A 27,903-nucleotide genomic window follows, 5' to 3' on the forward strand; every position below is an offset into this window, starting at 1 on the left:
GCCCCGGCTTGCCTATGGATATGTTTGACGCGCCGCCACTGTTACCTAGTAGGTACAGTCAACAACAGAGCTATGAATACAGGCAGTGTCAAAAATATGTATACAGTACTTTATTGCCTGTACATTAAGGTCGTGTACACATATCTTTGGCCCTTTGCCTGTATTCATAGCTCTGTTGTTGACTGTACATCAACAAGGCTCGGAAAAACGCGCGTCATTTTGAAAACATAACGCTGTCGCTGTTCCGTGCAATAGAGACGTCCTTAAACAGTGGCGGATATGCAGTCTTTGCCGCCCTAGGCTCCAGGCCCCGTAATAACTACTTGCCGCCCCGTTCTCGGCACCCATCGCGTAGACTGCCGCTCTAGTCCCGGGCCTTAGGGTAAATCCGCCATTTCCTTATACCCATGGCAACCATTCAATATGCCCCAATGACGTCACTGATGTGAAAGAACATTTTCGACTCATAAATGGGTCCTAAATTATGGTTAGGTATGTTTTTAAATGACAGGCATTTTTCCGAGCCTTCGTCATAAAACTTAGAGTTCTTGCAATAAAAGGGTAAAATGAAAAAAAAGTAAAACGATAATAGTATATGGGATTATATATTTTGTAGACATCATAAAGCAACATTTACATTACCATTAAACAAGTTTCGCCCGTCGGCTAGACTATCGAATGTAACAGTACAGTAACGTAACAAAACAAGCACGCGCTCGATATGCTCACAACACACACCACAAATACTGAAAAGGAGAACAAATATTAATAACAGTATACTTTACATTATATGTATTTATAAACTAACACGTCCTACGCGCCCCGGTGGGGCGAAATCGCACAAAAATTTAAATATCAATTCGTAAATATTTAGATTATATCGTTAGAGATAAAAACAGGATAAAGACTAGACTTTACACTGATCAACGACAACTCGGGATCGCGCTGCGCATTCAATTTATACATCCACAAAACTCAAAATACCAAAAATTGCCTCAAATAAAATCAACTGTGTATTATCGCACAATTGAATTTATTTAGTCCAATTTTCAGACCATATCCGGGGCTGATTGTCCCACCATTTTTATCGATATACCCGTCTCGTTCACACGTGGTTGGTGTGAAAGAGACGGGTGCGCAGCGCGCCCGCAACAGAACGTAATATCGTCCGCGGCGCCCCCGCACCCCGCAGCCGCCGCGACACTCCCCCGTCTACATACAGTATACACTACAACTTACATAACGTGTGCATGGGACCCGCGACACCTACATTCAGGCAAAAGGCAAACAATTATACTTACTCAAATATGGTATGGTACTTTTACCTCATATTATGTCTATACGTGCAAATAATATTAAACGCACCAGTAGTATGAGCCGCGGCGTCTTATCCTACGTTAAAAGATTTGACAATGCATCATTTAAACATTTGCTAACATACGATTTTAAGCTTTAATTATTTTATTATAATGCCTTTATGCGGTGTCGCGGGACGCGCGCACATACTCAAAACAACTGAGCGAATATATCAAAGTTACCGACATAACTTTAAGGCCCCGAGCGGATCCGTGCGTACGGTCAGCGTACGGTCGCGTTAGGACGTTGACAGTCAATGTACGGTCGCATTAAACGCTGACCGCGACCGCATATGCTAACCCTACTCACGAGTCCGCAAGAGGCCTGTAGCGGCCCGCGGGGGCGCTATATTAACATTATATAAACCATTGTTACCTAATCAATAAATTACATAAATAATCTGAATTTAAAACGAGTCTTAGGCTTTTGATAATCATGTTTGTAGTACCTCCGGATCGGCTTAAAGACCTACTATTTCAAAACCGATATAGAGAGTATTTAGATGGTCGGTTTTAAAATAGTTTAGGTGAGAACACATGTATTAACCAATAATGGAAGCTCACTTTGTAATTCGTGATGATTTCGTTATCGTCACCACGAATTGCCGAGTGATGGCAAGCCGTCGGTGATATGCTATCCCGTTGTACTTCAGGGATATGTATGTTGTGATGTCCGACTAACGCTACGTTCGCATTCAACATATATAAAAAATCGCACATTATAATTACTTCGTTCATTTTTTTTAAAACGCTAAAAACCGTCAAGTTTTCGCATCCGCTATAGCTTCGTCACATACATTAATATTAGATAAGAAAATTATGAGATGGAAGGCGGTCGTTGATTCGTGATTCGAAACACCATTTTTGCATCTTACTAACACCTATACTAAATACGAGAATGAAACACGCATAAGTCGTATCATAGAAAATATGCAATTAGAAATGGCGTCGAAAATCACGAATCATTATATTTATACCAAATTGCCAGACGTATGAAGTCGAATGGTCCTTTTTTGGCACATTACCGTCAAATGTAAAATAATACTACACTCACCGCGTCTCACTCATACTAACAGATGTGCCAGTTGCACAAAGTTTCCAAAAAGAAGGGAAAGTTATCGGAAATTTCAGTAAAATTTCACAGGATACAGGAAACTTTCATTTTGGAAATGGAAAATTTCGATTACCATACTAAATATGAGAAATTCCGGAAAAATTTCCGTGTGGAAATTTCGCAATTTTGGAAACTTTCCGACGGCACACCAGTACTCATAACTTTAGGTACACATAGAACACCGACAACTGTTTAAAAAGTTCAAAACCGTGCGTAGCGACACCTACAAATTTTTCTACTTTAAATTTCTTTGGTACATTTTTGTGAGCAAAGACATGGTGACAGTTTTGAGTATATGAGACATGTGTAAAAATTAGGGATAAAAGAAACTTGCTTATATAACGATAGCAGGTAATATGAACCATATTTCAATAGCCGTATAGTTCAATATTAAATACTATACGATATATAAACAAAGTTGCTTTGTCCACGTCAAGTCTTATAAGCATGAAGACTATTGTCCGTAATTTTGACCATTCAAAGCCAGTCTTATGACATCTGGCGTGTATAGTATGTCCTTCTTATATTATATTTCTTACGCTAACATAGAAGTACAAATATAGTGCAGAATTCTTTTCCATCGTATTTTCGCGAAAAAACGTACGAACGTGTCTTGCTATTTCAGTCAGTCTCGGTACAAAAAGTACTGACGTTGACTGAAGTGGTATGACAAATACGAACGCTTCCGATAAAATACGATGGAAAACAATTATGCACTACATCTGTAGGTTATAACTGCCAGCCGTCGTAAGCTGCCTTTTAAAAATATTCCAGAACTTTTATGCACATATAATTGAAGCCGGTATGAATATTCCATTGCAGACTTGGGGCCATCCATAATTTTTAGAGTTTTTTTTAATTATTTAATTAAAACAAGCATTTTCGTTTTGGATGAACCTATAAGTCACTAAGACTGAGAACGTGCCATCAATTTTGTAGATTTAATCGAGCAATAATGAAATTATCAAACAAAACAAATATCTTCACTAGATGGCGTTGACGATTAACAATTACAGCGCCATCTAGTAAAAAAACTACGAGTATTTCTTAGACATTTAATTTTCATTATAACTCTAATAAAACTAAATATATCGTCTCATAACATGTACAAGTATGGGACCGATAAAATTGTGACCTTATGATGGCACGCCCTAGTCAGCTGCGGAACGTCCAGCCGCCGTCGCCTAGGCCATCATACATATTGCTTTCTTTAAGCGTATTTAATCCAATAGGTTACGTAACACATCTTTTGTACTTACACACTCTACGCGAGTAAATATCGTAACAACCTAATTGCCCCTTTCGTTGTTTTGAACGGATCTGTTAGCCTACACACTTGTCTTATTAGTACGTGTGAGGTTAGGGTATAGGGGAGGTTACACTTGAATAAATATAGTAATACAGCTAATACACAGTCTATTTACGGCAAGAGACGGACAACCGAATACATAGCGATTATGTCAACCGGATTCTACGCAATCTCGTACAGTCAGCAGCAGAAGTTGCTAAGCGGGCGATGTGTTCAAAATGTACTTGACGCGACTTTACTTTTAAGGAAATAAGAGCGCGTCAAGGTAATTTTGAACACCTCGCTCGCTTAGCAACTTCTGCTGCTGACTGTACAAGCTTGAATACCTACGATTCGATGACATATTAAGAATTGTTTGTGGCTTTCCATCAGAGAAGGGCCCTTATGATTTTTGTGCAATAAGGTCCTTTCTATCAGAATTTCTGTTGGAATTTCAGTCAAAAAAAGACCTTATAACGACACCTGAAGCACAAGGACATTTCTGTGACGGAAAGCCACATTTTTGTTTGTAGAAATAATTCTAATGCTAAACACCCATGTAGAGACTTGCTCTAAGAGTCCAAACATACCATTTTTGCATTTGTGCATGTCTCTCCGTGGGGTTTTAGTTATACAATGTATATATGTATGTATATATATCGCTATGTAGTCAATCGCCGCCTGCAGGCAGGCGCACCTTGTGACACGATCACAACATTTATATCACACTTGGGGTACGACAATACACAAATCGGACCTCCCGTTTCCTGTGACGTAATTACAGTTTTCCATATGAAAAATAATTTTCGATTCAACCGCTCTGCTATACTATTTTGTAATGAGAACTCAATTCGAAAACTTTTAATGTCACAATAAAATAGTAAAATGTCTACGCAATAAGAGCAAAAAGGACGGCTCGACGACGTCACGTTCGCTCTTATTACGTAGACATAAAGCTTAATTCTATCGGCTATTGCTTCCGCGTCGATGGGTGTGGGAACCCTGAGCATCGTATCCGTGTCGGTGACGTCACAGGCGGGTAAGGACCTCGAGATTCCGTCTAAGCTCCGGAGAAGCCGTAGACCTCGAGCACGCGGATCTCGAAGTCGCCGGAGGGGCAGAGCGGCGGGTTGTTGAAGGTGGAGCAGCGGTCCGTCTTGCCGAAGCGGATGTTCTCGTCCATCCAGATCGCTTGACCGTCGCTGGAAGGTGAAGATTTGTGTTACAGTTGAGATTGAGTTTTTACCTTTTAACCGCCACGGTCGTGTAAAATCGAATTCGTTTTGTTACTGTAATGCAAGCTCTACTAGATCTCTGTCGTTTCTATGTCTGACTAGATCTGCATGACATGCAAAAAAACTTCGTTGGAGAAGTCTCATTTTACATCTTCATAAAACATTCTCAATAATTGTTCATTAAGTGACTTTTCTTTTTAACAAAAACTTAAAATTTTACTTAAAGATTTTTGTGGGTTGGATCGTTTCCCTAAATTACGTCCTTATTGCACGTTTTAAAGTATTCCTCTGTGCGGGCCTGTGGCGATCAAAAGGTTTGTATATAGCTAGCTGAACCGAATATGGCTTAAAGTTGATACGGAAAAACATTATTATGATTTACCTTTTGTAAATCCAGTGATATTTACCTACCTTTGATTATTACCTACCTTTGATTACGGATACATAGGGAAAAATATTGGAGATCACAAGATCTCCAAGCGTAGGAGACTACTAAACTCACCAATATGGTACCAACAATATTCATAATGCTATCCGCAGCAATTAACTACGTATGCTGCGTCTTGTACCTTGTGCCTTGCTAGTCCCCTAGCCTCAATCCTATTATTCAAGCGTAACACCAGCCCGGCGTAATGTATGTTTGGAAAAGGTGGCGGGGCCGTCCACAAATGATTCTAATTTGTGAACTGTCCGGCCATCGGTGGTCATCGTCCTGGATTATGCTGCCGTGTCATTCTGTATGACTACCGACGCAATCGAAAAAAGTTTAGGAGCAATATTGTCGCAAAACATCCTGACTAACTGGTGTGGCCCAGCCATTTAGAATTTGTCAGTGATACTTGATAAATGTTAGAAAGTCGCTTATGTTCAGCCTACGGTGATCCTGGAGTCATCCATAAAGAGCTCCGAGTCATGGAGTAGTTATGTACCATTCATTTTGTATGACTACCGACGCAAGCTAAAAAGTTTAGGAGCGATGTTGTCTCAAAACTTACCTACGCGTAGCTGATATTCCAAACCATTCTAGGACTAACACTGGTTATAAAGTCGCTTACCCTCCTCCAACGGTGATCATGGTGCTATCCCCAGCCATAAAGAGCGTCAGCGCATGATGGGACTTGCCCTCGTCCTCCGCCTTATCCTCCAAGGTCCCCACCCAGGGGTACTTAGCTCGGACCGGATGCAAACTGCAAAATGTAAAAGGTGTGGAACTGACCCGCCGCCGATGGTGATCATCCTGGAGTCGGCAGCCATGAAGAGCTCGGAGCCGTGAGCGACGGTCTCCTTGCTGTCGTTGCTGCAGCCGACCCACGGGTACTTGGCGCGCTCCGGGTAAAGGCTGCAAGCGTGCGAGCGTCCAGAGACGTGATGACACCACAACGATTAGAAGCCGTAAGGTTTGGGTGTGGCAAGGGGATTAGATTATGATTTTTTTTTACCTCAGTAACTAAATGTCGTAATGTTTTAAATATTTGCGCGATTTTTATTAATTAATTTCATTCTAAAGCAACGAAAGTTATGTTGTAAAAAATCACTTGAAATATAGATATTGATAAGAAATTTGGTTGATTGATTAGGAATCTGACTTGTTGACTTAAAATTCTGTCTTTAAATGTGTTCTTCTTACTAATGCGTTTAGGATTTTAAAACACTAAATTAAATTTGTTACATTTTTATCAATTTAGAGTACCAGCATGGAACTATTCAGTTAAGTCCAGGCCAGGCCTATGTACAGTCACCATCAGATATATCCGACCGGCCAAGGTGTTCACAATATCTGAACACGCACTCTAACGCCTTGACAACAGAGGCGTGCTCAGATATTTGTGTGTACCTTGACCGCTCCGATATATCTGATGGCGACTGTACTCTACAGGGTAAAAATTTACTGAAGAATAATACTGTTGAATTAATGTTGTTGTTTTTTTGTTCTTGCTACTATTGATACTTAATGCTGTTCATACTTTTTAAAACCCAAAATCTTCTAATAGTTGTGTAAAATATCAATCACGTCTCTTGAAAAAATGGAGTTGTTATGTACAGGATAAAGGAGAATGCAGCAATAACGGCTCGGCCACGATATTGCGCGATTGGCGACGGCGGCAGCGGCAACCATACGTGGGAACGAAAGGTCCTATCGCTGTGTGCTCCAACTTATGGCTATCGCCACCGCCGTCGCGTCGCGCAATGTCGTGGCTGTGCCGTAACGCAGAGCGGATTGCGCAGCGGAAGTCGAAAAGGAACGTTATTTAATCGATGAATGTTAAAATCAGAAAAATTCAATTGAAAAGTAATTGGCTAGAAATTAAACTTAACTTTGGAACTGTGTACACGGTTTATTACAACGATTCGAATGACGATATTAATTCTAAGGACACTTCATGCATCTATTTGGAATAGAGCGAAATTCCGATTCTCCAACTATGTGACAATCTTCGGTGGCATGACAAAACACTATTGTGACCTTGAAAGTTTAAATTCCGTAAACAAAACTCAATATAAATCATTCCCAATTTGAATAATTTTATATATTTTTCAGTCTATTCGGTTATAAAAATAACATGTTAAGTCATTCTTTCGTAAGCCTAATTTTTTTCTTAAAAGTCTACTGAGCACATTCAAGTATGTTTCTCAAATCAACATCGTGTTTTGCCATAACATAAGATGCATGCAAAAGTGAATAATTAAAATCATCTTTTCATGTACACAGTTCCATTAAAAAATAAACTTAAATACAAGAACTACTACAAAATCTAAACGTGAAACTATGACATAGAATGATAATAACTAAAACCAAAGAGTGATTAATAGTAGAAGAGATGTAAACTACGAAAACTTCGTGCGTCGAGCTTTACAGCTTAAGTACATAGATGTCGCTGTACGGCATACATTATACGGTAAACGTTCGACGTTTTGACGTTCGACAATTCAGTACCAAACTTAAAGCGCCGTAAAGTTCCATCTAGTCGGGCTCAAGGACACGATTTTTTTAAATAAAAAAACGCGTCACTAACTTTGTTTAAGTTGTTTGACATCTTTCGCGCTATAATGAGGAGCTTTAGCAGGACCAATTTTCAACTTAAAAAACGTGAGTGGCCCGTTTTAATGTATTTACCACGATTTTTTCTCTCTTTCCTACAATCAATCACTCTTTGAGAGAAACTAATGACAGGACATGCAAAGCGGTGCAGCGAAAGGAAGTGTGCCTGCAGCTTTCACCCGAAGAACCCGGGGTACCCGTTACTTACTGACAGTTTGACATTTGACAGTCGCCCAGTTTGACAGTTGGGCGGCTTAGACTCCAAGATAGTCACCGACACGTTTCAATAAGATCTCATTTCAATTTGGAAAAGATTTAAAAGCGCATTATATTTATTTTTGGCGTAAGAATGAAATTAAATTTTCATTTTATTATTCTATATTCTTTACTATCGGAAGGATTGTTATGTACGAGTAGTGACATTTACCTTGTGGTAAACGATATATAAAGCGTTCTATAATTTTTAACAACAATTATTTAATACTTAATAAAATAATCATATAACATATTTAAGAGAGATATTCCGAATGTTTAAATAATCTTACATTAATGCGCTGCTGAACGAGATCATATTGAAATTATTCATATTTGTACATATTAGTCAAATCAAAACCACATATTGAACACAATCAATTTGCAAACCAAACATTTTCAAAACATCCAAGAAATTGGTATATTATAAGTTCGTAGTTCGAAAATTTCAAAAGTCTCAAACTGGTACGTTCCAAACAGTAGGGAAGCGACAGAGTTCACAGAGTAGTTGAGATTAGTAGGTGCAAAGCTACTACTATAAATTCCGTACACGGCGAGGAAGAAGTTGGTAACTGGCGGGAAAAAAATGAAGAAATTTGAACCTTATGAAATTTTATTTTAAGTACAAATTTCTTCGATAAAATATTTAGAATTATCATTTTCTCCCCGCCGTGTACCGTATTGTTCGTGCGGTTGACACTAGACTAGCACAATCTTTTGTTTTTATATCCAAGTTACTAAATTGCCAATTCGGTTGCCCCAATTTGTTTGATCGATCTGTCATTAGTAAGGACGCTAATCACGAAGAATTTCGTCTTGACAACAGATTTTTGTGAGCGCTTTTGGCCGCTCCGATATATCTGATGGCGACTGTACATCGACCCGCTATTTCCTGTCTCTATCGCACGCGCGTATATTGCTGTCTATGCCTACCATGATGCCGGTCAATGCCACTGTGCGAGCGGGTCAGCAATATAAGTATACGCATGCCATAGAGATAGGACATGGGGGGTTAATGTACGAAATTATTTGTGCTTAGGGTACTTTAGTACAAAATCGGCACAAAACCGGAATAATTAGGTATTAAATTGGCCAATCGAACTGTCAATTTAGTATCTGGGATATAAAAAAACAGAACTGAGAATATTGAGACATGTAAGTTGAGCATAATATTGTGTCCGCTTTGACTGAAGTAGATGGCGCTCCATGGCACCGTACAAAAATCTATACTCTGGCAAACCCACTTTGGCAGTAGGAAAAGTCGCAAATTTCAAATTTCGTGTGGGTGGACAACCCTTCGCGCCTACATTTTTAATTTACATTTCTACTGGCGGAAATGGCTTGCCAAAATTTACTTCATTCGTAAAGTTTGCGGATGCAATATATTGCAGAATTTGCGCGTCTCAATATCCCCTTGTCTATGACACTAGCTAGAACTCACACGACTGTATTCATAGAGCTTTACGTTGTTATCGAAATGTGCGGTTTCAACACATGCCTTAACACGGTACACAATGTAAACAAGTATTATACGGTAGAGAATCACAGAATGTAATTTTTACGAACGAATTCTGGTACGTGCAAATGTTCTTTTTATTTCAATGATTTTGGGCGTAACATTTTCACTGCCTATTATAGGTACCAGAAAAGTTTTTAATAAAAAAAAGATTACATTCTGTAATACTCCATCAATTATATTATATCATTACTATCACACAAACTGCGAAAAACAATTGGTTAATTTCTTGCAAAACATTCTGAAACTGCTGCATTCTTAGTATAGTTTCATGTAAATTAATTCACAGAAAAGGGACCTATCGGTGTGACTGTATACACGAGGTCGGCTTTACTCCTAGCCGGACTAATAAAAAACATAATTATGAGTATATTTTCAGTGAACCGTACAAAACTTTGTTCAAGGAGGGCTTATGGGATCACATCGATCGTACAAATCGGTTAAATGCGTTTTTTTCAGAGCTCTTTTGACATACCTATATAGTAAGCTAACATTTTGGCAAAATTTACAAATTTACTAAGAGTGCGCAGTCTCAACACGTGCATTGCAAACTGAACCTTATCCAGTATAGACAAGGTTGGTTGTTACCTGAAGAGGAATGTCTCGCCGGTGCCGAAGTACGCCTGCCGGTTGCCGCGCTCGTCCTTCTGGTTGCGCTCGAACCACCGTGTCGAGCAGTACGCGCCGAACACCTGTAAATTATTACGTAGGAATTAGGAAAAAACGACGTCATAACAAAGTAACACTTTAAACTTTCGCGTTTTGTACACATATTTATTGATATGAACGAGTCTACCGCGATATAATTATGCGCAGGCATGATAAAACGTGGTCAGCGAGCAGCCGTGCTCCTCCGTCGTGTACATAATACCCACCTCGTTGTTGCACGTCTTGATCATGAGCAGCGTGGGCTCGTGGTGCTCCACTCGCACGTAGAACGTGGTCAGCGAGCAGCCGTGCTCCTCCGTCGTGTACATAATACCCACCTCGTTGTTGCACGTCTTGATCATGAGCAGCGTGGGCTCGTGGTGCTCCACTCGCACGTAGAACGTGGTCAGCGAGTAGCCGTGCTCCTCCGTCGTGTACATAATACCCACCTCGTTGTTGTACGTCTTGATCATGAGCAGCGTGGGCTCGTGGTGCTCCACTCGCACGTAGAACGTGGTCAGCGAGCAGCCGTGCTCCTCCGTCGTGTACATAATACCCACCTCGTTGTTGCACGTCTTGATCATGAGCAGCGTGGGCTCGTGGTGCTCCACTCGCACGTAGAACGTGGTCAGCGAGCAGCCGTGCTCCTCCGTCGTGTACATAATACCCACCTCGTTGTTGCACGTCTTGATCATGAGCAGCGTGGGCTCGTGGTGCTCCACTCGCACGTAGAACGTGGTCAGCGAGCAGCCGTGCTCCTCCGTCGTGTACATAATACCCACCTCGTTGTTGCACGTCTTGATCATGAGCAGCGTGGGCTCGTGGTGCTCCACTCGTACGTAGAACGTGGTCAGCGAGCAGCCGTGCTCCTCCGTCGTGTACAACAGCACGGGCTGGTACATCGTGATGCGGACCGGCAGCCACGACCATAGCGTGAACAGCTGGAAAACGAAATGGCGGTTCAAAAAAGAGTAAACTTAGTTTTGATTGGCGTACTGCCGTCCCAATGGTTGCTACTATAGTTTGGCAAACCAATTTGTCAGTAGAAAAAGCCCCTTCACCCTTCGCACTTACTTCTTCAAACTGACGCCTATTCTACTGACAATGCAGGCTAAACTATATCTATTTTACCGCTGGGACGTCAGTAGAACCATGATTTGTAAATTTCACACAAGAATCGAAAGCGAATTCTGGCTCGTCTCATTAGCCAGAATTCCGATCACTCAGTTAATATGAGATATGCTGATGATTCTTACTTTGTTCATTTCTGAAATGATAAGTGTTGCAAGCTTTAGGGTTCCCCCACATATACCTATCGACGCGGAATCGGCAAAATCCGATAGGAAAAAGCTTTATGTCTGCGCAATAATAGCGAAAATGTGGTCATTCGGCTCGGCTCGCATCGGCCGGCTTCTAGCGACGCGTCGACGGGCTTTTTCGCTCTTATTGCGCGGACATAAAGCTTTTTCCTATCGAATTTTGCTCAATGCGCGTCGATATATCTGGGGAGACCCTTAGTGTGAACGCAATTTGATCACGTAAATTAGTAAAATTATATAAGAGTAAGCTTGCCTGCAAAACTTATCACATAACTCTTACCTGATATTTTTTAAACAAACAAAGTATAGTTAGTTTATCAAACAACTCTTATGTGAAATCTACGCAAAATAACACACTAAAAAACTTATGGTTGATTTGAGCTCATTAGATCTAATGTTGTGATACTATTTGGTGCAAAGCGATGGATAGACAGATTGTCTTCTGGTCTATCGAAGTGTCTTCGTGCTTCTAATGAACATGGGCATTTTTTTGACCTACTTGTTGCGTACTGTGTAAAGCCCGAGATTTTATTAAGACATGATGATATTTTATAATTAACAACTGCTATTTAAAGCAGAATTTACCTTATTAACATTTCAATTTAGTAGGTACTCTAAAATCTCTAAATAAGTCATAATTCGTTGCATATTATTACTGAATTCATATCATAATTCATAAGTTTTTAATGTGTCAATACCAACACATCTAAAATGACGTGAATTTAAACAAAAATATTTTTTTAAATAGGTAAAATTTCTAATACCAATAACATTGTTTCTAAGTTTCTAAGACATCGACAGAGCTACTTAGAAATAGAATTCAAGAATAAAATATAAAAACACTTAACATTGACGTTAGTCGTGTCGAATTAGTAAACAGCTACGGGTGCTCAGTGCTATGTGCACATTCGGACGCAACAACTACTTATATTTATATTTATAAACACTTATAACCAAACTTCAGTTTGCAAATACTGAGGTAAGGTTTATAAAAAACCATGCCACATGGTGAAATTAACATTCGTTATGAGAATCGTATGTGGTATGGTTGATAACAAATAAAACAATGACATAAATTACAATGCATGCAACGTAAAAGGTTGACACAGACAAAACACGATCTAACATTAAATAGCTAAACTAAAAAGTACACAATACAGGTGATATCTAATAAAATATCTACAGCTCCGGCTCAACATAAATTTGCCCTACGACTTACAGCACTCTCCGTTAAGCCCTGTTTAGAACTTAGTTTATCGCCGACAAAGAGTTTTCACCCACTAATTTCCAATTTTGCCGAAAATTAGACAATCTGACCTAGGGCATGCTCCCGGGAATTCCCGGTTCTCATATTCCCGGGAATTCCCGGGAATTTTATAGTGTCAAAAGAACCGGTACTGAAGACCTGGTACCGGTACTTCCCGGTTCTCATCATATGACTATTTATTCCCATTTCAATAGTAGTAATGTTTTAGTACTTTAGCTCGGGACTTTATATAACATTTAATAATAGTGCTATGAAACGGGGGACTCAAATAACCCGACAAACTAACCTAGTAAAGTAGGCATTCGTGCAGGCCGTCATAGTGCTGAGTGCATCGACTACGCTACAGGCGGAGGCAGTGTGCCGGTTAATTTCGTAAAATAGGTTGGAACGCCAATTAAGTGCTTGTTTACAATAAAATAAGTCATTTATTAATTCTTATGCAAATATTTATATGAAAATAAGTCATTCATAAAGATTGTACGCTAAAATAATGAATTTCTCAAAAATAATCAAAAGATATCTTGAGAACCGGGAAGAACCGGGAATCCCGGTTCCGGCCATGCCCAGAACCGGGAAATGAAATTCTTGGTACCGGAACCGGTACTGCATGCCCTAATCTGACCTTACCTTTTTTATTTCCCTGAGCTTAATAAAAATAATGATCATGGTTTAGGAAGAATCACGTGTTCACGCCTAATTATTTCGACCTTTTTAATACCTGCCCAATAATTAAAGCCGATTTTAGTTTTTAGAAGATATCTATTGCCATGGCATAATCTTTTAGATTTCGGAAGTCATTATTTATTTTTTAACTATTTATCTATTACTTTATTAGATATACTAGCTGCTCTTAGAGCTGATGCGTGTATATCGAAGCAATGGTATTTTATTTTGCACTTTTTTAATTTCTAAAATGTGTATCCAGTCTATTTTTGAAAGTGTTGACCGACGGTGCACTAACAACAGTTTCTGGTGTTGCCATGGTATAATCATTTAGTTTTCATAAGACATCTAAATTCACATTATTTAAGACGATTTAGTCTACCATCTGTCTACTAGACATGTGTAAGTAATGCTCGTAATATCACAAATGAGATATCTCTCGAATACGTAATATGGCATTACGTATCTCTCCGCGAAATCAACCAGTACTTCAAACATCACACATCACGCGAGCCGCACCGAGCGCGCGAGCGCCAACGACCGGCCGAAGCGCGCGAAATGGATTCAATTCCAAATACATTGACTCGCCGATATGAACGGTCAGTTCAAGTCTACGCACGGAGCGCGTAATGTGTAATGTCACCTGTGATAGTGTCATATTTGTTCGCCATGCCATCATTGCTTTGTTATCTCGCTCGCACTCGCACTCAGTGCTCGCTCGCTCTCGCTCTGCGATGCTTTCGGCTATCTTCGGAACTATTCGGATAGGTCCGCTCGGCCGATCGCCGCGGTTTAAGTTGTCACTCGCTAATATTTTTACGAATATGATTTTCTGCAATAGATTTAAAACTCTAATGCGTCCGCGTAGAGCTTAGACCGAAATGTTTCTTATAATACAAGAAGGACGCGGTCAAATGGAGTAATTTAATTGCGATTTTGAATTTGACGAAAAGAAAACCGTTTATTATTATTGTTGTGAAATGTTTGATAGTTTATATTATTATATTATATGTAAATGCACAGGCAGCTTAAAGCTGATACGTGCACATCAATGTCCACTTGTGTTTTGTAGTCTACGAAAGTGTTCATCGAGTTTGTTTTTAAAAGAGTTTATCGAAGGTGCACTGATCACTGACTCGGGTAAACCGTTCCACACTTTCACTACGCGGTTAGACAGGAAGTGTCGTCTGGGGTTGCTACTACTCTGCGTCCGTGTCAGTTTCAGAGAGTGTCCTCTCAGTCTGTCATTTATGTTGCGAGTAAAAATATCGCTTAACCCGGGTACGTTGTAGTGTCCTGTGAGTATTTTATACGTTTCTATCAGGTCACCGCGTTGCCTTCGCTGCTCCAAGGTTGTCAGGCCCAATTCCTTTAGTCTATCTTCATATGGTTGGTTACGAAGAGACGGTACCAATTTTGTGGCTCTTCTTTGGACTTTTTCAATAAGAATTATATCTTTTTTAAAATATGGATTCCAAATTTGGAAGTTTGCTTGACTTTCGCGGTTCGCGGCAAACTAAGTACGAGTTAATACTTGTTTATCCTTTAATTTAATTGTGAAGTAGTGCATATCGAGACTGACTGTAGAAATTCGAGTTGTTTATAAAGACTGAGTAAACTAAATTGCAAATATATTTAAATTAAATTGTGAAAGGTGTAAATAATAGTTTCGTTATGGCAATATTCTGATAATGTATTAGTGCTGGTGAGTAATCGCTTTTTTACGGACTATTGGTGACATTAACTTGATTGACCTATTAAAAAAATGGTGAACCACTTTACGGAGACAGAACCAAAGCGAGCAAAATGTACGCATTGTTATAGAATACTCGCTATATCGGAAAGCTCCATAGGCAATTATCTACCTCCGAAACTTACATACATATTACATAATTACATTATTTTATAATTTATAAGAACTAACAAAAAATCTTTCACATAAAGGTGACAAAACGCAACGCGTAATAAATAGATCGATCGCCGATACGGATCCGAGACGCCAAGAATCACTAGAGTAGAGTGCTGTAGATGCGCTGTGTAATGTAAGAGATAGCTGTAATGTGGCCATCTCGCGCGCGCCCGAGCGCTGTTTCACGGTCGGGTCATGTTTCGAGTGATGAGTGATGTGATATCTCAGTGTACCATTACGTGTTCGGAAAAGTGATGTGATATAGCATCACTTTTCGAAGCACTGTTTCGCGCATGTCTACTGTCTACCTGCTTCTTCTTTAATAACAAGAGACAATATTAGTACACGATTGCGACACCTTGATCTAATGTTACAAGTGCTACCTCCGCCCCGTTGCAACTACGACCACCACTAACTACGCCCATAAGATAGTGTCGGCAAACCTTCCGTCTCAGATCTGAAGAGTGCTGTTTCTGATCCGCGAACACCGCGTTAGGGAATGGGAACCACAGGGCCAAATGGGAGGAACGCGGGCTCTGCAAAAATGTGGCAAAAAATGCTTCACTCGATGCTTGTCTGCCGTGTTTGGAGTGTTTTTGTACCTCAGACATGAACTTAAACTGAAGTTCTACATTCAAAAGCAATAAAATGGGTATATTTTGCTGGAAATTTTATAAACAGAGTATCTATTTTTGGTGTTTCGAATTGTAAGTTCTTGAATATCACAAAGGCAAAGTATTAAAATAAATTTATCGATACAAAATTATGGTTAACGCCTTTGGGGTCATCCATTAATTACATCACACGTTTAGGGGGAGGGAGGGGGTCAAGAAAATGTGACATATTGTGACATGGGGGAGGGGGGAGACACAAACTTTGTGACGTCACTTTAACTTCATCAGTCGAAAATTTATTTAAATTATTTTATTCGCTGTACATTTCAATAACAAGTTTTTAAAACGATAATCGTTTTTATTCGTTTAATTTTCTTTCAGTTGTCTTGCTTTAAGCAGTTTTAGGTTATAAAATTACTAATATTTATATCGTCAAAAATATTTTGATAAAATATTAATAATACTTAGGTACTTACTTAATTCGATTTGGCGATTTCGTAGAAAAAATGTGACGTCACACTAGGGGGGAGGGGTTTGCCAAGTGTGACAAGGAGGGGGGGAGGGGTCAAAAAACCTAGAAATTCGTGTGACGTAATTAATGAATGATCCCTTTGTGAAATGCACGAACAATATATAGGAATGAGGTTTCAGGGAAACTACCATCCTCGAATGGGTCCACGTACGATGGAGATATGAGCGTATCGACAAATAAACTTGCAGCTAAAAAATGACTATTTTAAATACCGTACACACATCGAACATCCACGTAACACGGTTCAAACAGCATCAAAAGAGCCACCATGCAACGCTAGCTTACAATAAATAGCTAAGCGAAATATTATATCGACGACATCGTAGTGGCAAAATAATAATAAAAAAAAATATATAGACACCTAGTGGAAAGCGGTGCATCTAAAACACGTTCGGTCGCGGCGCCGCGGCCGGGTGGCTTAGGTTATCTTACTTCACTCTGGTCGGATATCCGCGACTTGAGCGCTTGTATGGGGAACACGCCCATGGACAGGGCGCGCGGGCCCGGCGAGTGCGAGCCCTAGCGGGAAAAAACTGTTAGCACTCACGACACATGCTGTACCGTTAGCGAGCGGCCGTCACCACTCTGACTCACACGCATGCCTGTTCTTCAAAAGGGATCTTACACACTGAAACACTGAATCCCACATTCAAAGCGAATGAGATGATTTATTAGATTCGCTCGTTCCATGATTGTTATAGGGCTGAATGATCACATCGATAACACTATGATATCATTCGCGACTCGCCACACTGACTGAACATAACATAACGTTGTGATCGAGAAAACGAGGAGAAAAGTAACGGGTATCTTACGGACTAGACGTGAGAGAATGTCTCCGGCCGGTCCGCGGGGGACTTCAGAAGTGGGATCCGCGTAAGGAAATCGACATTAGTCTTGTTAAATCTTAATAATTATGACGGAATGAGAAAGAAAAGCGAAAGCCACGCCTAATGTCGTCGTGTACGATACCATTTGTTTGCACGCTTCCTCAGACATTCTCTGCAAATCAAGTAAACACCGGTATACATCATTATATATAATATTTGTATGCCGTGTGGTGCGTGTGTTGTTAGAACATCGTTGTGTCTGTTATACATCTACCCAACATTTAGTTGTCAAAAACCTAAATCGAAATTACAAAGTTCTTTGTATAGAGTTGCTTGAGTAGTCATCAGTAAATATTAACAAGTAGTTTTTAACATTAAAATACAAATACCGGTTTAACATACCTGGTCAATATATAGCTCTTAAACGCGAGAAAAGATTCGCGACTTGCCTATAAATGTCGCGCACTTACGTAGGTACACATAGGTACCCATAACGCACGTCAGTTAAAACCGACATTTATAATTTAATGTTAAAATAACCATAGACAAAAAATATCAAAAACGTTTGTTAAACAAATACTCGTCTTTCTTCAGTCGTTTTTCCAACTAAATTAACGACGACGTTTATCCCCTTACATTTTAGATTGTAAAACGTTAACCCACAAAGGTTTTACTGATCCATTTAACAATTTTCCATGGGAGAGCCCCCCGTACATGACGTCTAATTCACCTGGAAGAACTAACAAACATCTGACGTCTTTAATTTGTCTATGGTATACCTATAAGTCAAGATTCTGTATCCAGCGGTACTCACCTCACGTATAGTCAGCGTGTGCGACATCATCTGTATATTGACCTGGCTCTGGCTGGTGGGCAGGTTGTCGGAGGAGCGAGAGCGCACGAGCCGCGAGCCCGTGATCACCTGCTTCGACTTCAGCGTCATCTCCGTCTTTATGAACACTCGGGATATGTACTGTGAACTGTGGATAAAACAAATACAGGTGTTAATAAAGACTTCTTTTAACCTGGAATATTTCCGGGGTGAGGGCCTGGATATTTGTAATACAGGTCCAACCTAGTTCAGACTCCAGTCCCTCACAAAGGTTATTGTAAAAATAATATAAAACAAAAATTTTCTTAGTTTGTAAAATTATCCTTTGTGAGGTGAAATAAAAACTTTTATTAATTATTTTTTAATTATTGTGGTTAAATTCATGTAGGCTATTGAATAAAAACCAGACGAGTGCGAGGCAGACTCTCCCACCGAGAGTTCAGTACTTGTTGTTATATTTAGTATTTGTGGTTATAGCGGCAACAGAAATACATCATCTGTGAAAATGTCAACTGTCTAGCTATCACGGTTCACGAGATACAGCCTGGTGACAGACAGGCAGACGGACAGTGGAGTCTTAGTAATAGGGTCCCGTTTTTACCCTTCAGGTACGGAGCCCTAAACATCTAAGAAAAAATTGCTGCCATTAACATTAAAATAGAAACCTCCTTTAATTGTCAAATAATGTCAAATTTCCATTATTTCAATCTTGGACATAGTCCAAGCACCTGAGAAGTAGGAAGTGGTAGAGTTTACACCCCTCTGATATAACCAACAATATACCTTCCGCTTAAGAACTTTGCATGTGTAAGTATGAATATGATCAAGATGCGATCAGATTGTGAACAACTGCCAATCAGATAGTGTGTTAACTGAAGAACGACATCTTGTTCAATCAGATCTCGAGGCGCGTGCTTGGCGTGACTTCTGGTTCATTGAGTGCTAGTACCTACGATTAGACGTGACTTAGTTAATGCTGCTTCTTTATTCATGGAAGATTTTCCTGATACCAACATAAACACAAATAGGTATCCGATTTTAGTGATGATAATCAAATTTGCCAATGGTCTGTCAATTACGTCACTATTCAAGAGTGGTGATATCTACTTAACTAAATAGAGAGATACTCGTATTGTGACAGGAAGACCGTAGAGGATAACGAGTAAATTATCAGAAGAGGGATCTCACCTTAAAGCCCTAATACTAAACGAAATCCGCAGCAGCTTCATCGGCGATGCGGGCATTTTTCTGCAGAACTTATCGATGACTGTATCCACGCCATTCCTGTTTACCTCCAAACTGTCCTTAAAGTCTGACATCAGAAGTGGGATATCACCTTAAAGCCCTAATACTAAACGCAATCCGCAGCAGCTTCGTCGGCGACACCGGCATGTTTCTGCAGAACTTGTCTGTCTTGTCAACTGTATCCACGCCATTCTTGGTTACCTCCGAACAGTCCCTAGAGTTTTATATTAGAAGTGGGATCTCATCTTAAAGTCTTAATACTAAACGCGGTCCGCAGCAGCTTCGTCGGCGAGGCGGACATGTCTCTACAAAACTTGTCGATCACTTGATCCACGCGGTTTTTGGTCATCTCGGAAATGTCCCTAGAGTTTGATATCAGAAGTGGGATCTCGCCTTAAAGCCCTAATACTAAACGGTCCGCAGCAGCTTCGGCGACGCGGGCATGTTTCTGCAGAACTTGTCGATGATTGTATCCACGCTACTCTTGGTTACCTCCGAACTGAGAGCCTACTGCAAACCACGTTCGACGTGTTGCCTCCCTGTCACACTTACGTAAAAATTTACAAGTGCGACAGAGAGGCAACACGTCGCGGTAGGCCCTGTCCCTAGAGTACGATATCAGAAGTGGGATCTCACCTTAAAGCCCTAATACTAAACGCGGTCCGCAGCAGCTTCGTCGGCGAGGCGGGCATGTTTCTGCAGAACTTGTCGATGGCGTGGTCGACGCCATTTTTGGTCGCCTCGGCGTACCAGTCCGAGCTCTGGTTCGTTGAGTGCTTGTGGAATAGGATCAGGATCGCTAGCGCCACCCTGTAGAACACCTGGAAAAGGAGAAATATTATGTAAGTTTTTTGCAGTTAATATAGGTATAAGTAGAAAGGACGCCTGCGGTCTCTTTTTATAAACTAAGAAAAACATTGGTGTACTTTACTTACACGAGTGAAATAGATAAATATGGCTGGCACCCAATACTCGCCATATTTGAAAATTTTGCCGTGAGTAATAATTGATACCGACTCAATGTTGAAGCCGGGAATTATTGGGTAAGTATGATTTCGTTATTTTTAAATCAGAGATAAGCATAAAATATACAAATTTATTTATATTTACAATACATTTATTTATATTTACAATTGCTCAAAGGTTGACTGGAAGAGATCCCTTATAGGGATAAGTTCGCCTTTGTACATTATATATATTTTTTTGTTCCATTGTAATTTAACCTGTCTTATGTACAATAAAGTGTTTACATACATACATACATACATTTAATTATTTATATTTTGAAATATGTGTAATCCCTCACGCGAACATTGTAAAAAGAATTAAATTAAATCCTTGAACTTGAAACTTAATCTTACTTATAGGTTAATCTTACACATAAATTCGATATAAAAGTTTTATTGTCAATGGATGCATAAATAAAAGAGAATTTAATTGTTACCGTGGATTGGATTGGATTGTTACTGTGGTGGATTTAATGTATCCGGAACTACACAGGAAGTTAATATTTTATTACTATATTTCATTAGCAGTAAAACAAGTAGTTATAAGTACAATTAATCGAAACGACATGTTTCTTGCTGGCGTATTCAAGGTTGTTATTAATAGCGCGATGACAATTAACTAGGCGTAATAAATAAAATATGGCTAAAAGCAATAAAAATGGGCCACTTTGTAAGAATTCCCATTAAAAAGTGACTCAGTTTCCGCTGTAAGTAAATGCCTCGTAACGGTTTCCTTTTTTGACTGTCGTACTTAAAGATAGAGCAGTAGGCCCAGCAGACCTTGTCAGACCTGTGGTAGACCATGTCGATCTCGCATCGGTCTATTCAGCCATCAAAAACGGTGTTACACCATAAATCGTCTGATATACACGAAAAGGCCTATGATGAGGCCCAGCACAGGAGTGGCGCAACAGTATTTCACCCAAGAGATGGACTACCCGTCCCTTTTTAATTAACACAGAAAAAAAACCCTGCCCTACCCTGCTGCAGTGCTGAGCACAGGCTCAGCCTACAGAGTAGCGCGTGGCGTGGCGTCTAGCATCTGAAGAGTTTATGGACGTGTAGGCCCGGTGTGTCTGGTCGATGGGACCTGGAAGGCTACCGCGAGCCACGAAAGTAGTTTAGCCTTTCTGTCGCGCTTACGAATTCGTAAGTAGCTGCTACAGAGAGGTCAAACTTCGTGTGGCCGGCCGATGGGGCCTGGTGGAGTTTACCTTGATGCCCTCGTGGAAGAAGCAGTCGAGCACCCTGACGAGATGGGGGAAGGGCAGCGCCACGAGGATCTAGCACTGCCGGTGTGGCGGGCCGATGGGGCCTGGTGGTGTTTACCTTGATGCCCTCGTGGAAGGACGAGGCGGGGGAAGGGTAGCGTCGCAAGGATCCACCACTGCCGGTGTGGTGGGCCGATGGGGTCTGGTGGTGTTTACCTTGATGCCCTCGTGGAAGAAGCAGTCGAGCACCCTGACGAGGTGGGGGAAGGGCAGCGCCGCGAGGATCCACCACTGCCAGTCAGCGTAGATCCGCTCCGGCCCAATTGCGCCCGATAGCCTCGAGAGGTGCTGCGCCGCTGACTTCTGCAACCATCATACATCAAATATTAGAAAAATAAAAATACGACTAAAAATCTTAACCCCTTATTCATAAACGCACTACAAACCTTAATTAGCTAAAAATCTGTCATTTTGACTTATGTATTTGTAAGAAAGGGGCTGTCCATATATTACTTCATAGATTTTTGACCCCCCCCCCCCCCTAAAATTATCCAAAAATCATGCTTCGAATGACCCCGTTTCCTCCTACGTCATGCTACCATCATCCGATGTCCAGACCCCCCCCCCCCCTAATTTGAAATGACGTAATTTATGAATAGCCGTAAAGGGATAAAACATAATTTTACTAAATCAGTAAAGTTTTATGAATTTTATGGGTTTTTAAATGAGGTATAAATAAAATACGCAATCTTTGAATAGCGCAGCGCCTTAGACTATGGCTCTGTGAGCGGTATACCGCGTCAACCCCCATAATTTTATTAGCTGCAGAACTTCTAGAGGTATACCTATATTTATTGAACCTGCTCACACAAATTCACGAGAATCGGTTGAAAAACGCGACTTGTAGAAGACATCAAATGAACAGCCGGATATACACGTAAGCATTTTAGTCCAAGCTGTAACGGAGACCTTCCTTCTCGCCCGAAGGCCTATTCTGACAGTAACTTCTTAAAAGGTTATGAACAAAATCTCTCTGCTCAACTCTGCTGTCAACAGCAACATTCCTGGTTGAAGAACCTGGTAAGTAAATAAACTAATTATAGATTTGTTTCCATGTAAGTAATCATTGCAGTTCCCACTCTCCACTGCGACCTAGAACGAGGTTTCAACCCCCACCGAGTTCAAAGCATATCGATTTGGTCGCGTGCCGTTCACCCCGGTTCATAATTTATAGCATCGCTATTACGACTTACAGCGCACAATCAAAAGATATGTAAGTGGGGTCTACAGGGTGAAAAAACAAAAGTTTGTTGAGGGAAAATATATTCTTTTTTCCTTGCGTTATCCCGGCATTTTGCCACGGCTCATGGGGGCCTTGGGTCCGCTTGACAACTAATCCCATGAGTTGACGGAGGCACTAGTTTTTAGTTTTGGTCGTTGGGGCGTTAGGGAAAATATATTAATAAACAAAAATAACTAAACGAAGGATTTCTCTTTGAACAATGATAGAAGATTTCATAATAGCATCTATTATTTACATTATTTACTGACTCTGTCTACTCAGTTATGTAGAGTCGAACCTAGCTATGGCTTTGCATGGCGTTTCCTATGACACAATGTGACGATGTCATCATTATGTCAAATTTCTATGAAAATATGACGTTTATAATGACGCTCTATCGCTTTGTTCTATTACTATTACAGTCGGTGCAAAGTTAGTTTAGATGGATTCTACATGTATTTCTCTTCCGAGTTTATATAATCCATATTTCTAATCCCTAAAATCGACATCTTGATGCCTAACAAAACAAATTCAATTAAGTACTTTTACACCATTCACCCTGTATGCAAGGATAACCCTTGGTCCTTCTGACCAGATACGGTCATATCGCCTCAAGTTATCGTCATATGTGACATGCCTCTAGCCTTTGTTTGAGATTCTAATATAGGTACTAGCTCGGTGTAGATGACCTGGAAACAGCCTGATGCAATTCAAATCGTTTCTGCACAACAAACCCTCCTAGCGATATTGTTGTGTGCAATGTGTTGGAATTTCTTTGATAAAAACTACATAATGTAGGTTTTATTTTGAGGAATTCTTTTTATGTGAATATTATGTAGGTTTTGATTAAAAGGCTTCAGCAGAATTTATACGGAGAACTAATTAATAAATGGTGTCATTAATTTTCCATCATTTGCATAATTTTGTTTGAGTTTCATGCATTAACATATATTAATGATAATTATATTCAAGAGAAATGGAAATGGGCAGATTTAAATTTTAATATAAAATGTAAGGTTTTTTTAGGTAGTTTTGTTGTTGTTGACTGTGCTACTTTGGCAAAGCTTTGGTTGGATCTAGTGGAATTATGTAAATATGTAAAAGGGGCCTCACATATATGTCGAGCAAATTAAGACTTTAATACCCTTTTTAATATATCTAAAGGGTGAGTACTATTAAATTGTCGCAATTTGAATAAAATTTTATACAATAAAATAATATACAATAAAATTCAAAAATGTTTATTATTGGTAAGTTTATGATAAAATAGGCGAGCTAAAACCGTTTTATTGTTTGTCTAAAGCACGACGTGAGAATTCTCGGACTTTACTCTTGACCCGACTCATAGAATTTTGCACGGAATCATTTGTGATAAGTTTAGTACATTTAATCCACTTCCTTTTGAAATCGGGCAATGATGTGGCCGGTTGGCATGTTTTCCGCAATTTTGTTTTTATATTTGCCCAGTATTTTTCTATCGGCCGTAATTCTGGGCAATTTGGCGGATTTAATCCCTTTGGTACAACATCGACAGAATTCAAATTATACCAATCCATAGCTCTAGATGAATAATGGCAACTTGCCAAATCCGGCCAAAATAATGTCGAACAATTGTGCTTTTTAATAAGTGGCAACAACCTTTTCTTTAGGCATTCGGATATATAAATATCTGTGTTAATTGTGCCAGTGGTTACAAAAGGCGAACTTCTCATACCGCACTGGCATATCGCTTGCCACACGAGGAACTTTTTGGCAAATTTCTCGACTGGAATCACTTTTTCTGATTCAGGCAGACCCGAGACGTTGCGGGAAGAAAAGTATTGATTGCCTGGTATTGAATTGAAATCAGCCTTTACATACGTTTCGTCATCAATGATTAAGCAACCTGCTGTATTTTGAACAAACAAGGCGTACAATAATCTAGAACGTCGAACTGCTCGATTATACTGATCAACCGTTCTTTTCGGAGCTTTTTGTTTTTTGTATGTAACAATACCGCAGTTTTTTTTTATTTTTTGTACATTGCTTTGGCTTGTTCCAACTTTTTTGGACACATCTCGGGACGAAATAGCCGGATTTTGATCAAACAGCTTACACACCTTTGATTCCAACTTTTTGTTCCGTTTTCTTGTCGGATGACCCTCTCGCTGCTTTCTTTCAGTAGTTTTACCTCGTTTTAGCTTTTTTATGGTCCTTTGCACTGTTCTCCGAGTTGTATTGCACGATTTTGCAAGTTCCAAAGTAGATATATAGGGATTCATAGTAAATTTTTGCAAAATTAAATCGCGCACGCTTTTTTCTTTTGACGACATCTTGAAAGACAAATACAAGTGAATGTTTTTTTTAAGAATAAAAGATGCCAATACATTCTAATTTTGATATATATAATAAGTTTTACCAAAAAGGTTGAGAGTCTAGAAAAAAAAACGGAATATGTTAGCGACAATTTAATAGTACTCACCCTTTATGTATAGATACCATAAACCTTATTACAAAACGCAAGAGTGATGCTGTTTGTACCTGTGTAATGTGTATCCTCATGAGACTCGACTACAATTTTTATTATTTATTTATTTATATGAGCCTAGAGTGTTCCACTGCTAGGCAAAGGCCTCCCTCCTCCCTTTCCGAATTTTTTTTACGAATCCCGGTCTTGACCCGTCACCCACCAGTTCTTGTCAAAGGCGTCGAGGTCATTTGGCCAACGCTGTCGTGGTTTTCAGCGATCTCGAGTTCGATTTTGTGGGGCCCAATTGGTAAGTTGATTTAGCCCACAGGTCATCTGGCATACGGCGAACGTGTACCGTCCAGTCCGACTTCAGCTTGGCGGCTATTTGGGTTTTGGAGCGTAGTATAGTGTTTCTGATGCAATCGGTCAACTTCACGCCGAGAGAGCGTAGTAACGCTCCATGTCCAATGTCCATGGCGCGTTGAGAAACCTTGAGGATGGATTTCTGAACTTTTGTCAAGGACCAAGTCTGTGCTCCGTGGGACAGGATGGGAAGAATACACAGTTTAATCCATTGCATACAGTTTCCAAGTTAGAAATGGAGATAACTATACAGTATTATACATGCAGTATCAATAGCGTTACTCACGGCGTGTTTCTTGGCTATCTGCATGACCGTTTTCCAGGTGACCTCGTTGAGCAGCTTGGTCTGTGTGATGAACATCTTCTCCTTGGACGCCACCAGGGATGCCATGCAGTGGTAGCATTCCTCCTCTGTAACAACGAACAAGTTCAATAAATAAGAGTTCTCTTCCCAGCAAACATTATTCGATATTAATTTTACGATTACGTACATTATTCGATACGATTTTTGGCGCAGGAATTAGAGACCAACCGTTACAAACCGGACAAGTGCGAGTCGGACTCGCTCGCTATTTCTTGTTATAGTGGCAACAGAAATATATCACCTGTGAAAATTTCAACTGCCTAGCTATACATGAGATACATACAGCCTGGTGACAGACAGACAGACAGACAGTGGAGTCTTAGTAATAGGGTCCAGTTTTTACCCTTTAAGTACGGAACCCTAAAATCTAGCTAGTTGAAAGTCGATTTGAGGTCTGAGGTTTAATAAAATCATGCATATTTTCCCTCCTCACGTATCAGAATGACATCATAATCAAATTTCACAAGTGAGCCCAGTGGTCTTAAGGGGCCCGCTGATTACCAGTTCGCCGGACGATATCAGCCTGTCAGCTATTCGGAACTGTCAAACTTTGCGTTTAACTGACAGGCAGATATCGTCAGGCGAACTGGTAATCAGTGGGCCCCTTTAGCATATCTTCATGTATGCAAGCTATACGCACTGATAAAAAGATGAAACTGGTATCATAAGTGCGTTAATTTTACGTTTCTTTGTGAGCCTTTTGTAAATAATTTTAAACTCGTGCCATCATGTCTGGTTAGATAATAGATGGTTGTATCGCGAAAGTGAAAACAAGTGCATACGATTAGATCGTAATCTAGACCAAACAGAAGCGAAAAATAGTCCGACAAAACAAATAACAGAGATAATTTTCGATGAAATTTTGCGTAAACACATTTTTGTGAGGTGAAGTGAGGCTATAAACCATTAAATCCTCATTAAATATCTGAGTAGAGATCCAGACAACATTTACTATTCCAAATAGATTCACCCATGTTAATCCCTTATAAAATACTAGTTTCTGCCCGCGATTTCATCTGCCTGGAATGATAATGATGATTATTGACGAAGACGAAATTCTCTAATATGCTTTCTATACCAAATTTTGTCCAAATCGGTTCAGCGGTTTAAGCGTGAAGAGGTAACGGACAGAAACACTTTTGCGTTTATAATATTAATATGGATAGTATGGTTACAAAACTAAACTGAATTTAATTAAAAGGCTCTTATAGTTTAATAGTAGTAAGTACTTGGCAGTATATTAAGGCTTACCCGACGTTAATACCTAAAGCTTCGTTAATAACTCCGTCGGACACGACCACTAAAGCCCAGTAATATCTTTATTTTCTGCAACAAAATGTAGCGGGAATTTTGCACCAACGATGCAGATTACTGATCTCGTAGATAGGCCATTCAATTATTTGATCTTACGTAGGTTTTAGAGCCGTAAGTAAAGTCATTTCTTCTAGAAGAACAACAACACAACGTTAATTTTTGCTCGCAACTGTAGCATGTGACAAAAACTTTAGAATAATAGTGTGTAAGTAGTAACATATTGCTCAATTAAATTAATTGCTGGTAGAGTTTGT

At 39.9% G+C, this 27,903-nt stretch overlaps 1 protein-coding gene across 5 annotated transcripts in view; it reads right to left on the bottom strand.

Annotated features, from left to right (window-relative positions):
- Positions 1-591: 591 nt before the first annotated feature.
- Positions 592-27,903, bottom strand: part of LOC134663508 (GTPase-activating protein skywalker) — a 129,231-nt gene continuing 101,919 nt past the window's right edge. Inside the window, exons 5-13 of one of the 5 annotated variants that reach the window (XM_063519890.1) lie at positions 26,258-26,382; positions 22,094-22,240; positions 20,296-20,480; positions 18,397-18,562; positions 16,050-16,142; positions 10,676-11,389; positions 10,389-10,492; positions 6,048-6,179; positions 592-4,959 (exon numbers count right to left, since the gene is read on the bottom strand). In XM_063519890.1, the coding sequence (XP_063375960.1) occupies positions 4,818-4,959; positions 6,048-6,179; positions 10,389-10,492; positions 10,676-11,389; positions 16,050-16,142; positions 18,397-18,562; positions 20,296-20,480; positions 22,094-22,240; positions 26,258-26,382 (1,808 nt within the window). In that variant the 3' untranslated portion in view covers positions 592-4,817. Of the gene's footprint in view, positions 4,960-6,047; positions 6,180-6,208; positions 6,332-10,388; positions 10,493-10,675; positions 11,390-16,049; positions 16,143-17,184; positions 17,272-17,724; positions 17,755-18,396; positions 18,563-20,295; positions 20,481-22,093; positions 22,241-26,257; positions 26,383-27,903 lie in introns of all 5 variants that reach the window. The other 4 variants (XM_063519891.1, XM_063519892.1, XM_063519893.1 and 1 more) reach the window with 4 other exon arrangements.

Source organism: Cydia fagiglandana, chromosome 4 (assembly GCF_963556715.1).
Source record: "Cydia fagiglandana chromosome 4, ilCydFagi1.1, whole genome shotgun sequence".
Classification (NCBI taxonomy): Eukaryota; Metazoa; Arthropoda; class Insecta; order Lepidoptera; family Tortricidae; genus Cydia; species Cydia fagiglandana.